Consider the following 18,857-nt stretch of genomic DNA (forward strand, 5'->3'; position numbering starts at 1 on the left):
CTTACTTTTCAGTAGTTTGTTATAAGTTATAACTTATACCCAAAAATGATAAAGTGTAATCTGTACCGATATATTTTTTATTATAGATTCTTCATTCTTCTCTGAAACTGTTGGCAAGTGCCAAACAATTTGAAGCCATCCTCGGTTGCTTTGGAAAGCTACAAAAATATAACTGAAGACTTTTTCCTTCTGTGATGAAGAAAGCTGAAAGATAAATGAAAAAATGATAAATATAACAGTCATTTACTGATAAGAATAGAATATTACAGTATGTACAATCTTAAACATAAGATCAAGGCTTAAATATCCGTTTTTCCGCAGAATTTATTTCCTATTCTTGGTGGCAACATTTTTTTCACATTACGAGTTCAACACAGACTTTTAACAATTTTCAAACTAACATTTTAGTACGGTACTAATTTTTCGCTGTAGATTTCTTTATTTCGGTATCGATATCATACTCCGGCTCACTTCCATTGGTATCGTAGTAGGCGTAGTCGTAGCTGACATCTTTAACTTTTTTAGGAGCCTGGGTTGTGGTTTGCGATTGTTGCTGGTTCCTTTGTTTGTTCACAGTTTGTTGCTGTGTGTATCTGGGTGTAATTGGTTGAGATGGACGCGTATAATCTTGTTTAGTAGATGCATTTGGTGTAGCAGAGAAAGGTCTTGGAGATTCGTAATTGGGCTTATTGTTGGACTGTTTGCTCTGCTCCTGAGCCTTCTGTGACTTTGCCAAGTCGTTTCTGCTCTTAGCTATGTTTTGACTGTGAGCTGTTTTCAAAAATTCGTCTTCGCGTCTGTCATCGTAGTCGTATCTGGAGTTGTAAGTACCATCATCGTATTGTGTCTCATCGAACCTATTTGATCTGTTGATAGGTGTGGTTGAGGTTATTTTAGGAACAGTTGGGGTGTACTGGGTGTAGGGGGTTGTCTTGGGTGTGCTCTGTTGGTTGTCTCTGTTCGTTTTCTGAGAGCTGAATTGGTTATAGTTGGTAGATTTCTGGTTTGAGAAAGGCTGAGGTGGCTGGGAGTTGAAATTGTTTGGTTTCTGACTGCTGAAGGGTTGAGGTTTTTGTGTGTTGAATTGTTGTTGGTTGTTCTGATAGTTGTTTTGTTGCTGCTTCTGGTTATTCTGACCCTGATTGTTGTTGTATTGGGTGGTAACTTGTGATATCGTGTTGTAACCTTGGTTTGTTTTTGGAGAGAAGGTGGTTGGGTAATTCTCAACTTTTTTAGTTGTGGTTTGGTAGAACTGTTTTTTAGGGGAGTAAGTGGTGGGATAGTTATCGTTTTGGCTTTGGAAAGGAGCAGGGGATTTCTTCGCATCGAAGTTGGTTCTCTGTGGGTAATTTTCGGTGGTCTTCTTAGTTTCAAAATCATCGTTGTATTCGTTTTTCTGTTGGTTGTTTGGTCTTGGATAATTCTGTGTGGTCTGTTTGTTTGAACCAGAAGTGCTTGGTTGATTGTTGTAGTTGTTATTGAATTGTGTCGACTGTCTTGAAGGAGAGTTGTTATATTGGTTCGACTGTCTGAACGGTGCAGGGGTACTGACTGTCAGCGGCTCGCTGGTACTCTGGCTCTGCCTGAAGTTATCGGCGTTGTTGTATTGACGATCAGGAATGGGAGCCCTATGGCGTTGACTATTTCTAACCCTATGATTATTGACGGCGACTGTATATCTCTCGTTGGATAGAGTTGTGGTGCCTCTAGGAGTTGTGGTTGGAACATAGCTGCTTCCCGCGAAATTATTAATGAAACCTGTGGGTTTTTGAGGCCTGTTCGTTTGGTTTTCCTCGTTTCTCGGTTGGGTTTGTTTGACTCTTTTAGGGGTCGAAACCGGAGCTTCTGTTGTCTCCTGTTGTTGGTTGTTATAACTCGGTCTTCTAACTGGCTTCTTGTTCAGTTTTCTCTTCTGGAACTGGTCGTTATTCTGGTTTGCGTTCACGTTATCGTCATAATCTTCATCGGTCTCTTTGCCTCCGTTCCTGTTGTTGAAGAAGTTCGAGCTGCTCGACCCTTTGAAGATGTCTCGTTCGTTTTCTTGGTTGTTGTTCGGTCTGTGCGACTGTTGTTGTTGATGGTGTTTTCTCGGCTGGTTGGAATAGTTGTTCTCTTTCTGTTGGTTGACCCGTTGGGTTTGGTGTTCGCGGTTCAACCTCACGTCACCAGTTTCTGCACGTTGTAGGGCGAAGGTTTCCTCGTCTTCTCCGTACTTCTTGGCTTTCGATTCGAAACCTGAGGACAAATTGGATCGAATTACTCACTCGTTTTTTCTTACGTGTACACCAATTATGGGATTAATTTATGATGGTTTATTCAGGAATACATGTTCAATAATAAGCAAACCAGCTATAACTCCATTAGTAATGATGTTTTTATAAAACACTAATTACAAAAGTTTGTTTTCAATGGAAAACCTGATCTAAGTTGTCAGTATTTTGAACTATTATTTGGAAAACATGATCCTTTTCTAATCTGAAAGGCTCTTGAACTTTTCTTGGTGAACCTTTTGAATTGTGGTAAAATGATCACAGAGTATTTGAAGCTGGTTCCCAGAGGATCGAAAAATGAAACAAGTTGCACAGGAAGTCTTTGCAATCAAATCATTGAAATATTCCTGAACTGATGGAACTGATTGATTTGAAAGCTTCTCAACAGAAGAAAAACTAGTGAGATTATTGAATCCCATATGGATATCAAGAACCCAGTTATTTATTCTATAAGTGGAATGTACCAATAATAAATTATATAACTTTAACAGCAAAATTCAGTGAGTACTCTTCATCTAAAAGTGACTCAAATGGATGATTTTGAAATGAGCAATAATTTCGATGTTTAACTCCATTATTCTGTGAAGTACGTATGTAACACTTATGAGCAAAGAGACAACTATGGGAATCGTAATGGCAAGAATTGTACATCGTGAACGTAATATACGCGGAGCCTGAAGCAAAAGATGAGATGAGTCTATGGAAAGTGAAAGTTGAATAATTCGCAATACGCTTGGAATCTGACTTCTAGAGGTCACCATTCTTGATAATGGTGCAATGCTGGATCTGACGATCGAATATGTTGAGTTTATTTCCTATTTCGAAAAAGTTGGTAGTAGATACTTAAAAAAATAGTGGACGTCTTGCATAGAGTTTGCGTCAGAAATACGTTGAATATTTTTCGAAAATTCGATGAATCACCCACCTGATCCGATCCTGTAAAGGTCGAAATTGTCGCTGGAGTAGTAGAGGGTAGTGGCGTCGCAATCTACATCTTCCCATTCTGCACAGATTTGATGGTCTTGATCAAATGCTGTTCCATTGGGACATAAGAAGCGAAAATCTTGGACCTGAAATTTTTTCGCAGAATTATCGACTGGTCAAAATATCCTGCTTAATTCATTCAACGCGTGTTACCTTACTTCTTTATTTTTGTAACCAGATCGAGATATCCTATCATTATACAACTATAAATCATCCACATCCTGCGTACATAATTCAATTCGGTATTTTAGCATGCGATACGTATGGTCGAATCTCTCGAAGAACTATCTTGATGACATAAAACCATGAGTGGTAGAAGGTGCTCTTGCGAAAACCGCCGATGTCGAACATGTTTTTTTCCGATTTGAATACTCTGCCATACGATCATTTGCATCTTATTAAAGTGGAATAATGATGGGTATTATACGTTTAGTAACGAATTTTCTTCATTCTATTATCGTTTTTGTTGGATCATCTCGATGGAGGTTTCGACATGTATGAAGATGATATATGATAGGCGAAATTAATACAGATGCAACAAGCGTGAATGTGGCTCGAATTGAAATTGACCTTGCTATTGTAACGTCAAGTATTAAGGGGATTAAATGGTTCTTCCGATGATTTCGGTGATCATTGTCCATAACGGTCATTGGACAATTCTTTTGTCATAATTTTGGTGAACCTGAATGCTAATGTACCATGCAGTATTTCAGGATATCAAGTAGTTTCGAGAACTAAAATATTTAGCGCCATGTTAACATGTTTGCCAGTAATGATAAAGGCAAAATAGTAAGCCAAGATGCTGTTTCATTGCGGTTTGTGTCCTGGAGGTTTTATTTTTGTGATTCGGGTACTAAAGGTGGTTGGTGAACATTATGGTCTATGCTGCCATGATTTCTATACCTATTTCTGGCCCTTGGCTGTGGGTTATTTGAAGTCATATGTAGGCGGGTGACTCTTTGACTCGTACAAATATTTTGACAGCAGATTCTTGAGGTCAAGAGAAACACTTTTGAACGGTGCATAAGGCAATGAAAAATCTTGAAATTGTAAGGCTTATGATCGAAAGAGGTTCTGCTTAAATCATGCCGAAAAACAAAGAACAAAACCATAATTCCATAGAATGTGGTTTGTCGATCTAAACCATTTCGCTACAATTGTTGAATTTAAAGTTACGGAATCATCATCGCAACGAAATTCATTTGTAGCGGTTGAAGGAATCCACAAACTGTTGATTGTAATAAATTGGCGTGTAATGATGCAGGGGTCTAGTTTGAATTTCGTTTATTCGTTTCGGTTATTACGAAATACTGACAATTTGCTGTGATTTGACACGGAATTCGACTGGGTTACAGAAGAGAAGTGCGAAGAGAAATTTGTTCATTTTGCAAAAAGATATTTGTATTTCATGACAATACGACGACAGTATTTGACGATAAATGAAAACATCAACTAGAACAAGACAAGTGAATTGTGAGTGCAATATTTGAATTCAAATGTATTGTATTGTTATTATATCTTATTCATTTTTCTTCACTAGTATATTTCGTTGTTATGTATCGCATTTCTCCTTCATCCACAGAATCGGTCTAGGCTAACTGGATATCAATACATTCTCTCAGCTTTATATGTTTCTACCCAATTCAAATTGTGAGAAAAATCATACAATCAGTTATAAAATCTTACCCCAACACCAGCAACTTTGACGCAGATGTGGAACATCTGACACTGAGCATCCACATCAGCATAGTAGCCTCCCAAGATTTTATCCCTACAGGAAAATTCCGTATCCGGCATATTTTCCAGGCTGTAGGTTGGGAAAGGCCTGTTGTTTAGAAACTGGGCATTTCCACACGCTGTGTATAGTACTGAAAGCAGAAATGGAGGAAACTGATTATTTCTGGATCGGGTTTTCTCACTGAATTGTGAATTCTTTTGCGATTTTTAAAAATGAAGCTCCTATAGTGGTGAGAATATACGACTACTGTGAAGTGAATGGGAAAACTTCATTCAGTTGATGGTTAGTCCAAAGTACTTTGAAGAAATTGCAAAGGTATACTAGGGAAAGTTGCTCTATAAAATGCATAACTACATAATGGCTCGCCTACAGAGCAAGAAGTTCGATGACAACCATAGACACCGTTTTAATCTATTTCCGGTCCTTCACCCATTCATTTCCATACATTTGAATTTTCGATGATCCACTTTATCATGTAAACAAAATTGTATAATAGTTCTTCTCAAAAAACTCCTCCAGGATCTAAGCAAAATAAAGTGCTTTTAAAACAGATTCAGAAAATTTTTTGGAGGCTATAGTGTATCTACAGTTGAAAAATGAAATAGAATTCATATCACAAATGAATAATATGCCTTCAAGTGCTACCCCTTTGACAAAAAGGGCGCAAGGAATTTCTTATGGTTCTATCATCCGCTTAGGGGTCAGAGAGAGTCAGAGGTCAGAGGTAATCTTCGTAAAATCGTCATCAAATGGGGTCAAGTATTAGTAACTTCTGTGACTGAGAAGAAATTCATCTTCAGATTACGAAATTACATAACGCGTATCAAATTTCGTACTCAGATGCATTCCTTCAAGAATAAAACGGTACCATAAGGTCAACTCATTGATAATTGCATGTGAAATTGAAACTAATGAGGCCCTTTCCCACACCAATACGTCAACGATGGTATAACCTTCTCAAAAGCACAATGAAAACAGCTGAAAAACAATGCTCCTTGTCAATCCTTGGAAAATGTCGAATTCCCTTTTTTTTGACTGCGGTGAAAGTGGAGGAACGAAATGATGGAACTATCGTAATGTTCCCTCAATTTTGTGACCTTTTACGAACACATAGATAAGCCGACAAAGACGTGATAGATGGTATAGGTTCATTCGTCCAATAGACGTTATATTACGTAGCATATCAAACCCGCTGCTTTCTCCTAGGTAATGAATATTGATTGTTTTTTTTTCTCTGATGTATGCGTTTGATCTGAATTGGTATTCGAACTGCAAAAGTTTTCATTGAATAATTGATGAATCGAAATAATATGAATATTATTGATTGGTTCATTTACAGATGGATAAAATTGAATATTGATAAAAGAAAGGTTGATATTGTTTCGACTTATTGAAGTAGACTAACAACCAATATTTCCATACTGAAGGGCACTCTATGCTCATCACAAATTTCAAGGAAAAACCTATTAATTTAATAGATATCATGACAGAAAAAATTAAAGATTGCCATCTATGCTTGTTAGTCGAACAATGGATGAATAACACAAGATTGAATCGCTGAATGGACGAACCATTTTTATTTTGAAATCCATAATTAAGATTGAGAAATCCCGTTTTTCATTCAACTTCAGTTTTAATTATAAGCTCGACTTAAGTAAAAGTGATTATACAAATGGGTATTATTCATGTTGACATAGAGTGGACGAGTGCTTCTCAGTTCTCACATTGTGGATTGTCTTCGGTGTTTCCTGCTTTATATTTCCTACTAAGTGGTATAATTAAGAATAATTTCTAGTTTCGATAAGCATTGTTACAGTAGAGTTGTGATAGCAAGAGCTAGTGGACATTTTATTCCTAAGGGTTTAATTTGAAGTGTGCTAATTCTTATCGGCGTTTCAATTATTTTTTGACGCTCAGCTTTTTGAGGAATACATTATCTCAGAGGTATACACATTCACATTTCAGAGGATTGAGCAAATTGATCTATTTCAATCATTGCGAAAATCTATTCTGGTACCATTTTACCATATCCCTCAATTTTGACAGAGACTAATCAGATATTCATTATCCAGTTTCACGTAGTCATGTAATTTGGTTCATACCTACTCCTTCTACCGTTACTTGGTCAATTAAAGTTTATTCCTCATTGCATAATCTCCTAGCGTGGGTGGGTAATCGACAGTTCGATTCTACTGTAAAGTATATGTTTACACTCTTGTTTCCGAAGTGTATAATTATCGGTATAATTAATCATCCAACGAAGAGAGATTTGATCTGCACAAAAGGCTTTCTTTGCAGAAAATTGTGGTAGTTTCTCGTAATTATGCATTTGTTTTGATATCTCAGGATGAAACGAAAAACATATTCTCACGTTGAACAATAGAATCTAGGTTGTACTGAACAAGGAGGCCAATATTGGAATTCGGATCAAACATTAAGAATATCATCTTCTAAATATTAACGACAATAATTATTTTTTATCCATTTTGGATCAAAACTCGAAAAATGCTGAAAATTGAACAGAGGTCCAAGTTACACTGGGGTAGAGCAGCAAATCAGTTGGCGAGAATAAGGATTCCATAAAGAACAGATATGAATGAAATTGAAGATGACTCTTTTGGCAAAAAAACAGAGCCAATTTTTTAGGACAGGGTTGTGAATAAAAATAAATTTTGGCCTAGGATTAGTTTTTTTTTCAGCTCCTACACAGATTAAAGAAAAAAAGGATAATTTTTCACCAGCCATCTACATTCTCACCACATTATCAGCGTTCCTATGCTTCCAAAATTCACATAAGTACTCCACGGTCCGTATCCAAAATTTTGGGTATTTTTGGGATACTCACCTAACATAAACAAAACACAAACACCCCTCATCTTGCGGCAGGTCAATTACTGACTGAAGACAGAAAAGAAGCGCTTACAAAGATGATCACAGTGAAAGGATGGTGATGTCCTCCAGCAAGGGGGGCTAGGCAAATATCGTGGAGGGGTCGTCTTCTTTGGATCATCGCAAAGATCCCATTACAATTTCACTCCGTTTATGAGCAATCATCGGAAATATTCTGTGGAGAAGTATTGCATTCCGAACGAAGTATTATCTCGACATTCAGGCATGGATTCACGAAGATCGATCAAATTCTTCAGTGTGCAGACAAGAACAGCATACAGCATCATGAACATACAGTTCAGCCTGCATTATGCAGCAGTCCTTTCCTAGGGGGATGAACTGATTCACAATCTACTCATCAGGCTAGTCTTTGGTGACTCCGACAAGACAGTGGCAACAGTTGTGGTCTCATTTTTGATTGGTTAGGTTAGGCTAGGTTAGATTCTTCAGTGTGCAGACAAGAACAGCATACAGCATCATGAACATACAGTTCAGCCTGCACTATGCAACAGTCCTTTATAGGGGGATGGACTGATTCACAGTCTACCCACCAGGCTAGTCTTTGGTGACTCTGACAAGACAGTGGCAACAATTATGGTCTCATTTTTGCTTGGTTAGTTCCGTTTTTGCAATAAAATGGTGGACACAACGGGTCTTTCTACCGTTTTAATTGAAAATGCAGAATTTAGAGCTCCGCCTTCATAGTCCTTTGTTAATTCAGATACAATGGGGTATTATTTTCTTTTGAATGCTCAAATAATTAATGGACTGGCATGTCTCCTATTAAAAGAATATATTCTTGTATTTTTATAGATAACACCAGGTTTTGCAGCAAACTATTGCAGTACTTCATTCTCGGCCAAAAAAGTCTTTTTAATGAAGCGTTTCCCTAAAGATCTTTTGAGGAGAAAACAGTGGATGTTGAATATGAAAAGACATAATTGAAGGCCTACAGATTATTCCTCTTTTTGTTAAGTTGTTCCATTTGTTCATTTCATATTGTGTAAAATACTGCTACATCACTCCATCCACTTCAACAGCTTTTCCTCAAGAGTTGATAGAAGAAGTTCATCATCAGACGATGGAGAAGGGATGCATTGGCATCCTCCACCATCTTGAGAGCCCACTGTCCCTGTTTCCAGACTCCTAAGAGCCGATAGACCTCTGTAAGATCCCAAATGCTTACGCACATCTGAGCCCATCCAATAAATCACTTGGACGTTGCATAAACTCGTTGTACCTCAATAACATACTTGGTATATTTGCGGATTGGTGAGAACTTTAAAGTCACACGCTTTGGAATTGAGACAATGCTTAGACGTTACGCCATCTGATGCGAATCCGGGCTAAATACCTACGGACCAATAATTAATACAGTCCCGAGATTTTGATCTTGAACAAACGGACCCTCATCGTTTCTTCACTCTTGATTTTCGTCACCTTGAAATCGGTATAGATCGGAAGAGCCGCTAAGATGAAGGGATAAGTTCGTTTTGACGATTGAGAGTGAAACGTGGTCATTAAAAAATGATTGACTAAACTTCCATCTAACGAGAACATCGTGTGAAAATTCAGTTGCAAGGCTATGAAAGAAAGCCTGCTTTGCAAATCAATTTAGCGGAGGGATTGACTAATTATTTTAATTACCACTTGTCATTTTTTCTGTGGGTATCTAATTAGTGGAATTAATATTGTAAAGCGTAGCTGGCTCTGCCTAACTATTGAATTATTTTCGAAAGCTGATTTTTTGTATTCAACTCACTGAAAGCTCCTAATACCTACAGATTCATCCAACAAGTTCAGTGCATGCCATTTGAAAACATTTTTAATAAGTAATTTCAGAAAAAACGAAATGTCTTTCGGACCGACTGTAGAGTGATCAGAAAAACTATAGAAGACTTCAAAACTCGGTTTATAAATATATAATACGAGGATATATTGAAAAATTCTTAGCCTACTATGGAACCAAACTAAATTACAATGTCAAAATATTTTATAGCTCAACATATTCTCCTCTTAATTGGATACATTTATTACAGCGAACCTGCAACGACTCTAGACCTTCCAAAAAAATTTTTCTTCGTACTCTGCAAACCAGACCTCCACAGCTTTTATAACCTCCTCGTTGTAAGAAAATTTACGACCTTTTAAACTTTTTTTCATTCGAGGAAAGTAATGATACTCGGATGGAGCCAGATCTGGTGAATAAGGGGGGTGTATCTACTAGTAATTCAAACCCTAAATCACGAATTTTTTGCATGGCAACATGAGATTTGTGTGCAGGGGCGTTGTCCTGCAAGAATAAAACACCTTTGGATTGCTTTCCGCGTCTTTCCTCTTTAATTTTTTTCCCGTAGAATGGTCAGTTATGTCGAATAGTAATCTCCGGTTGTTGTTCTACCCTTATCCAAAAAATCAATCATGATTAGTCCATGGCAACCCCAAAAAACTGAAGAAAGAACTTTTCCAGCAGATTTTTGGACACAAAACTTCTCAGGCCTTGGAGAACCAGAGAGTCGCCATTCCATCGATTGTTGCTTTGTTTCTGGATCGTAGAAATGTACCCAAGTCTCATCCATAGTAACAATTTGGTTTAAGAAGTCTCCATCGTTTTCAAATCGAGCACAGATCGAACGCGATGCTTCTACCCTTGCACTCTTTTGGTCAACATTCAAACATTTGGGGATCTATTTTGCAGCAATTTTTCTCATGTCAAAATTGACGAGAACTATATGATGAACGCGTTCGTATGAAATATTCAGTGCTTCAGATATCCGTTTCAGCCCAATTCGACGGTCTGATAAAATCATGTCATGAACTGTATCGATATTTTCGGAGACTGACACAGAAACTGGCCTTCCCGATCGGTCATTATCTTCAATGGAAAATTTACCTCTTTTGAAGCTTGCAGTCTAGGCTAACTAGATATCCATACATCCTCGTAAATATATAAGCAATAGGTTTGAAAGAAAACTACTTGGAAATACATCACTGTTCAGCATTGGAAGTTACTCTCTTAACCTGGCGTTGCAGTCTCCGAATACGCTTCACTCTGACCTCCCATTGTTTCTTCTTTTTTCACCATTCGCGAAAAAATCGAAGGTATTTTCGAATCTAAAAATACCAAGCAGGTTTACCCGTATTATCTCTCGAGATCTGCGTGAAATTCGTGCAGAAAAGACAGCATTTGTTGTTATTTTTTCAGGACGAAAGAAAGGAGAGCTCATCCTTGGATGTGTGAACCAAACCTGTTTTTTGTGAAGCGTTATAAAAATAAATTATCATCTCAAATGTAGGTACAGATGATCGTTTACAGTCAAGTTTCACATCAATTGCAGGTATCCTATTAAAGTGACGACAGATGCAGTGATTACATCATTATTTCGAAGCGGGTATCTTGACATTGTTTGATTCTTGCCCAAGTATTGGATAAATAAGACGATTAGTGATTTTTGTGAGATAGTATTTGAAAACTTTCTTCCAGTGTTGCTTTCGGCTTGTTGCAAAATTACTTTTACCTAATTGGGTATAATATCTGTTGATTATACGGGTGTAACATCGCTGTAAGATAGGCTGCTCTTTCCATTGCAATCTTCACCTTTAGGGAACTGAATGGTCAAACTATTCCATCAAGAAATTTCAGAAGTTTGGACAGTCGGACTGACTAGGTAATGAGAAAATAATTCGTTTCCTCATTTTGGGTAACCGGTTATGGATTGAATAATTTAGGAATGAAGTATTCCTGAGAGATCCATATGAAATCAATTGAATATTGAATGCAATTCAAACGGAAATTTCACTTAGAATTTTTGGGTTGAACATGAGCAAAAGACCTATTTTCTCCTCTGTCTAAAAATCAGGGTTTTCTATTACTGTTTTTGGATATGGAGTGCATAGGAGTTGTTTTGTAGATTTCAAAAAACTGAACCTTCGATGATTCAATAGAGATTTGCACTCCAGAGACCAGGTGAAGTAGAAAATTAAGGATGGAAAAATAAAATTTTTTATTTTCTCGTAAACAGTGACAGATAGTTGAAAGTTTGGTATGAAAATATAGGTTTTCGAACACGCTGAATCTTTTGTGAGCAATTTCGAAAGCCTATCTCCTCTCGTTTAGATTTTCATCTTGGAAATGGCATTTTTCAAAAATTGCAAATTTCACTTGAGAATTCGTCAAGACCCAATGGTTGTGCCGAGATGGATGAAATTCTCAGATTTATTACTAGAAGAGTTGCTCTTCCAGAATATGTATCACGTTTAGATCTACGATAATTTTCCTGGAAGATAATCCACTCGAAAGATGACCTCCGAAAAATTCCCAAAAAGTTGGGTTCAGTTAAAACTTCCTCAAGACCGAACGGTTGCGCGGAGATGGGTGAACTTCTCAGATGTATTACTAGAAGAGTTGCTCTTCCAGAATATGTATCACGTTTAGATCTACGATGATTTTCCTGGAAGATAATCCACTCGAAAGATGACCTTCGAAAAATTCCCAAAAAGTTGGGTTCAGTTAAAACTTCCTCAAGACCGAACGGTTGCGCGGAGATGGGTGAACTTCTCAGATGTATTACTAGAAGAGTTGCTCTTCCAGAATATGTATCACGTTTAGATCTACGATAATTTTCCTGGAAGATAATCCACTCGAAAGATGACCTCCGAAAAATTCCCAAAAAGTTGGGTTCAGTTAAAACTTCCTCAAGACCGAACGGTTGCGCGGAGATGGGTGAACTTCTCAGATGTATTACTAGAAGAGTTGCTCTTCCAGAATATGTATCACGTTTAGATCTACGATAATTTTCCTGGAAGATAATCCACTCGAAAGATGACCTTCGAAAAATTCCCAAAAAGTTGTGTTCAGTTAAAACTTCCTCAAGATCGAACGGTTTTGCCGAAATGGATGAAATTTTCAGATTTATTGATGAAATAGTTCCCCTTTCAGAATATGTATCACATTTAGATCTACGATAATTTTCCTGGACGATACGCGACTCGAAAATTGACCTTCGAAAAATTAGACCTCCAACCTCCAAAAGTGACCTACTTGCACCTTTGTCTGAAAATCGAGGAAATCATCAACTACACACTACATATCTCCAATTGTTAGAAACCGAAGGAACGAACAAATCACAGAAACGACCCAATTTATGGTTTCTGTGCATCGAAGGTTCTTTCAGTTTTATCGTTGCAGTATCGAAAACCCATTGTTCCATCAATAACGACTCGAGTGATTAATATCGAAAGAAAATAAAATTATCCTCTGTTTATATAAACGAACTCTTCAACAAGATACGGATGTAAATAACAACCGTGATACTCATCGCTGTTCGTTCAAATGTCGAAATGGCGACCTTTGCTGATCGTACTGTATCTCTCCCATCTCCACAGTCTCCAATACTCGAATCCGGTAAGATTGTGCGCTGAGCATCTACCATTCGGCCATGAAGAACTGATATTACGATCATATCATCCCCTCCGGAAAAATCGAGTCATCCTTGGAGGAGGAGATCCGCATTCTAACCTCCAAAACGTAGGGACCGATAGAATGTGTTTATCACACGGGAATCAGGCTCATCTTTGACTGCCGTGGAGGATTAACACGACAGCTAGACGACCTTAGATCAAAACTTTCACTGCAGGTTCGGTAAATGATGGTTACCGCATGAATTTGCTGCAATGGAGCAATCAAATTCTTGGATACCTATATATTGTTCAATGATACAACCCCTCCTGAGTGCTAGAATCAAAGTTAGAAGGTTAGAAGGTTCAATCAAGTTTTTCCTTCTCAATATCAGGAGCTTTAGACCTTCAGTTATGCAGTCAATGCACCAAATTATAAAAACGTCATTTATTCAATGGCTATACCCATGTCTGATTGTCTTTCTTCAATAAATCAACAACTGGACCACTGGCTGTTAAAAGATAATCGACTATTATATATATATATATATATACAAAGCGAGCTTGTAAAGTTCATAATTATAACACTTGACAGATTTAGGACTAGTTATGGTCCATCAAATCGAATATTATGGTTGGTTACTACATAAACATTGATTGCGTGGACTGGATCAGATTGAAAGGCAGTTAATTACGTATTTAGACTAATTATTGTGGGAACGAGGTGTTAGGAATGGCGCTAAGTTTCAGTTGCCTACATTCAGAAATTCTCATTTCTTCAAAAATCATCACTTGTTGAGTACCTAACTATAACCATAAATCGAAGTAAGGACAAAAATACATACTATGGAAGTGTAAGAATCTTGATCGTTTTGCACAGAAACTTGGGTCTTGAATTTGCAAACAATCAATTTCAGCGTGCCTAATTTGAATATATGCCCTGAGTCCATGAGCCAAATCTGGAATGCAAAAATCTCTCAGGCAGTCATTCTTCCAGCTATATACGCAACTATAGAACTATGCGATGATTATCTTGATGAGAAATGGTTAGTAATCAATTTAGTATCTGTAGTGGATGTCAGCAATTGAAATATGAATTGGTAGAGGCGTTTTCGTCTGAAGAAATATCACACATGCATTGTTAGATCGTGTTCCTTAATTGCTCGAAACAAACCGGATGTTCTTTATTTTTAACAAGTGTTATATGCAAAAGAATATGAACAATAACTGGGCGATTTCACAAGGTGATACTAGAGCTAGGCGAAAAAGGAATTGTATTTAGTGGGAAAATCAGGTGTGGGTGGTCTTTAATATTACTCATTGCAGAACTACAATTTTTCGTGTTGTAATATCGATAATTTTTAATGAATGGAATGAACCTTGATCATTGGAGCTTATTTAATTTATGCATGGCATCAGCAGTCCAGGTTTCTTCCAGATACTCATCGACGTAATCAGGATCAGGGTGGGCTAGAAAGCTGATTGCAGTTTTATGCTTTCTTACTTAAAAATTATGTCAATTTGAGGATATGTAGTGGTGGGAAACTGAGAATTCTGGGTCAGGGGTGGTATCACCACCCAGGGCTTTATAGCTATCTACACCCATGCAAATATTCTCTACAAGAGTCAACAAATTCCATTCCAAATACGTCGTTCTACACAAATACCTATGACGTTATTCATTCTGCATCATCTCCATGAATTGACACACATAATTCAACAATATTCGACCTTCACACCTATTAGGAAAAATTATTGATTGTAAGAGAATCCGTTCATTGAACTGTCAAACCATTAGAAGAATATTCTTCTTCAGTAGCCAACTCATCTTCGAACAACAAGAGAGTTAATGAATCGAACGAACAAATATTTTGCCGGCGGCGCATTCATTATATGAAATTAGTTAGTGAAAAAATAAGTTATGAAATGATAAAATTATGACCAATTAACATCGTTGCAACTTGGTGTACAGCATGTGAGATTTCAGGTAGAAGTCAAGTTGTCTAGTTGAATATTATGTAGGTGAGTTTATCTTCGTAGGAATAATCTTGAGAAATAACCAGTTATGTCAGGGACAAAAGCAAGAATTTGGATTTTGATATGGGAAAAAATTACATTTCACCCAAAATGGGGTTATTTTGATCACGTTTTCAGAATGCAGAAGTAATCAGATTGACCATGATAAAAACAGATATAAAACTAAATAATTATTATGAAGATTAATAATAGATAAATGAAGATAATAGATAAATGAATACTGCGAAATACATCTACCCGGAATTTAAGTCAAAATTGTTTCCCACAAGAATTTCGTGTTTATCTGTAGCAACCCCTGATTTAAACTGCTGATTTATGGGAATTGCCTTGATAATAATGTGAAGAACTGACCCATTCGATAGGTGAATTATCAACATTTCAGAAAACACCATGGACGTCTAATTGTAGGATCGTGTAGCACCAAGACATCTTGAGTACCCTTGATCTATTCCAGCAGACATCCTTCGATCTTTTCGTCATTCCTTCAATTAGACTCGTATTATTCTCCACTGTGGGATAGGAATGACGATTGGGATTCTCATCGTTTCGCTATCTGAATCTTCAAGAAATTTTGATGGATTTTCAAGCCGTTTCTGGACAATTTGTGCCGCCTAGAATCGTAGTGTAGCGAATCATGTGAGAGATCCTGATTCGAATGACATTTGCAGTTGAGTCAACACTTTATACGAAGAGAATGATGTGAACGGTTGTATCAACCTTTGAAATTCACTTTCCATAACTGTTACTTCTTGCATTTGTACAAATGTTCAGTAACGGTGAAACTGAAGCCTGTCACTGTAGGTTAATAATGATATTTTATTGATCCTGTCCTGTAGATTGTTTAGTACCATAGATTATGGTACTATCATGTAGCATTTCTGTACTAAGATCGTCTGGCCACCCTGTATACGAAAGAAAGCACTTCTCACTCTATTAATTATGACATTAAAAAATCTAATTACTATCATAGGAAACCGCGATGTATCGCATAATTATAATCGTTATTGAATATAATGGAGAGGAAAAATTCGATTTTCACATCTTGGATGTAATTTCATTACATCAGCAGAGAAGCTGCATTTCTCATACATCCCACAAGTCTCGATCAGATGTAGCTTCTTCGCATTCTCGACGGTTACGCAATCAAAATTTATCGATTTCGATGGATATTCATCGTTTGTGTGAGAATCTTCTTGGAGGAGTAGATGAAAGTTCTTACAGAGATTTCCTGAATCGAGAGAAGCGACAAATACGAAGGATATTTATGACTTGAAATCCTAGCCCACGAATCAATTTGATAACGAAATGTTTTCATTTGTTTTTCGTTGTTTTTTATCGCGTATAATTTCAAGAAACAGAAGATACAGGGTTTGGCCTATTGACGATTTTCAAAGGGATATGAAAAATGGTAAACGTAAAAACGGTTTTATTCATTCAGATCAGTAGGCTAAATGGATTTCGTAAGTACACAAGATTTTGAAGTTATATCGCTAAGACGGCACAAAGTTTCTACCTCAAACCTTCACTCCTGTCTTATAATATTCAAAGAGGTTGCATAGCAGAAAATTATATTGGAGTATTTGGATGTTTGGAGGCAATAAACTGAAGATTCATTAAAATTTTTCTTTTGCGTCTGATGGTCAGTTCATTGAAAAACATCATTAGCATCACGCTACAACGTATTGGAGTGAAACAGATATGTATGCACTGAATTTTATGCCAGTGAAAGCAAGTGACAAGCAACTTGGTTTTTCATTACACTGATCTTATTCGATATGAATTTTTGAGTCGAATGGTACTTTTATGTCCGTTTGCATAGACTTTTTGAGGCAGTTAAGTCATACTTATATGTGTTTCAGTGACTGCTATGATAACTGCTACAGAAATCAAAGAAATGAGTGAACCTGCATTAAAAAATTTGGTACATTAGGGTTTTTTCTTTTATATGAGACATTGGAGAGGTAGATCATCTTCAAAAACAGTACCTGTGGAAATAGAAGTTAACATCTCCCCATGACAATGGAGATACGATCTACTACCTTTTTCGCTATACCAAAACAATAAGATTTTCATGTAATACGATACAACTTCCGTTCCTCAGCGTCCATCTTCGCAAAGTGAGAGAGATCGGGATCGATTGAACGATTTCAAAATGAATCTGGAGCAATTAGACGAAATAATACCATAAGACGGGTTGTCGTTGACCCAGTTTAACATATCCAAAGAAAAGTGCTGATCTCGATTTGAACGAAAAACCTTGCGCTGCAACACATCTATAACATTCTATTTATCTACGCTAGGGAAATGTTCTCGAATATCGTTCATTGTTACAATGGTGGCTTTCTTCACGGTACAATGATGTGACATAATATCAAATGTCGGCTTTGTCACGTTTGGAAATTAACATATTTGTCCCATTGATTCTAAACCGTCTCATCTTCAGGTGTTTCGGATAGATCCAGATTCCAGTGGCGTCGGTTTGACTTTCACTGCGACTGAAATTCACCACCGCTACAGCTCCATTTGGATCTCTCTTGTCCAAAATCTGCACTAAATAGCTGTATGTTCTCATTCGAGCCCAAAATGCATAAATTTGGCTTATCCAAGGTGAAAATGTGGATGTGAATGTGGATGTGATGAATTTTCAGATTTCATTTACCTGAGTAGACTCCACAAAGAAGACTATAGTCTAGAATGAGCACAGAGTTCGTGGATTAAAAATGTACCTATCTCTTCACGATGACAGACAGTTTGATATTTATCTTAGAGTGACGTTGAATTGAACATGAGCCTTTGATTACAAATATAAACTTATGAATACATTCCTTATAAGAAGGATATATATTCCTGGGGGCTATGAAAGTTTCCAATATAAAAAACAGAAACCGATTAGACTACCAAACGAAGTACCAGAGATAATATGCATTAAATGGATATTGAATTGTTATATTGCATAACATCTCTCTTCCTACCTTGAGATAAAAATGAAAATCCACTACAATTGTTCGAATAAATTGAGAAAAATATCATTGTAACGAAGAAAATTGCTAAAAATTTTATTTTCGCACCTTCATTTTATTATTGTCGCAAATATCACATATTCTACAGGTCTTCCGATTATTTTTTCCTTTCAATTTTTGGAAATCATGATTCAAATAGATCAAATGTCGATTTTTCAAGAATACAAGATAATCCAGATAGTGCTTCATCTTTATCATTTCAAGCAATAACAAACATTCGTTTTTAACCTGAATTCAGTGATATAGAAGACGTATCAATCCAATTCTATGAAGGCTTATAAAATATCAGGAATATTTCAATGGACCTTGATTATTTTCAATAAGCTACTGGATGGAAGAGGATATAAGATCTGTAACAAGACATGACTCGAAATTATAGTGAATCACAATGATTTATAACACATTTTGAAATGATAATGATCCTATGATGTCACCATGGAAATGCCGAATGTCAGGTATGGAATTGGCAATTGCCTTGCCTTCTACCCATCCTTATAGCTATCGCAAACCTCATCACGTTCA

General features: G+C 36.9%; 1 protein-coding gene across 1 annotated transcript; it reads right to left on the reverse strand.

Annotated features, from left to right (window-relative positions):
* Positions 1-227: 227 nt before the first annotated feature.
* On the reverse strand, positions 228-7,958 carry LOC123314155 (GATA zinc finger domain-containing protein 14-like). Its single transcript, XM_044899276.1, has 4 exons — positions 7,838-7,958; positions 4,941-5,122; positions 3,196-3,340; positions 228-2,235 (listed from the first exon to the last, which is right to left on the reverse strand). The coding sequence occupies exons 1-4, from the start codon at positions 7,866-7,868 to the stop codon at positions 416-418; spliced, it is 2,178 nt and encodes a 725-aa protein (XP_044755211.1). The 5' UTR covers positions 7,869-7,958; the 3' UTR covers positions 228-415.
* Between the last annotated feature and the right edge of the window lie 10,899 nt (positions 7,959-18,857).

Source organism: Coccinella septempunctata, chromosome 5 (genome assembly GCF_907165205.1).
Source record: "Coccinella septempunctata chromosome 5, icCocSept1.1, whole genome shotgun sequence".
Taxonomy (NCBI): Eukaryota; Metazoa; Arthropoda; class Insecta; order Coleoptera; family Coccinellidae; genus Coccinella; species Coccinella septempunctata.

Excerpts from the sequence above, each read along its gene's own strand:
- LOC123314155 (XM_044899276.1), bottom strand. The coding sequence starts at position 7,868 with ATGAGGGGTGTTTGTGTTTTGTTTATGTTAG. Across the intron at positions 5,123-7,837 it reads TTGTGTTTTGTTTATGTTAG|TACTATACACAGCGTGTGGA; the intron begins GTGAGTATCCCA and ends TTCTGCTTTCAG. Across the intron at positions 2,236-3,195 it reads CCTTTACAGGATCGGATCAG|GTTTCGAATCGAAAGCCAAG; the intron begins GTGGGTGATTCA and ends ATTTGTCCTCAG.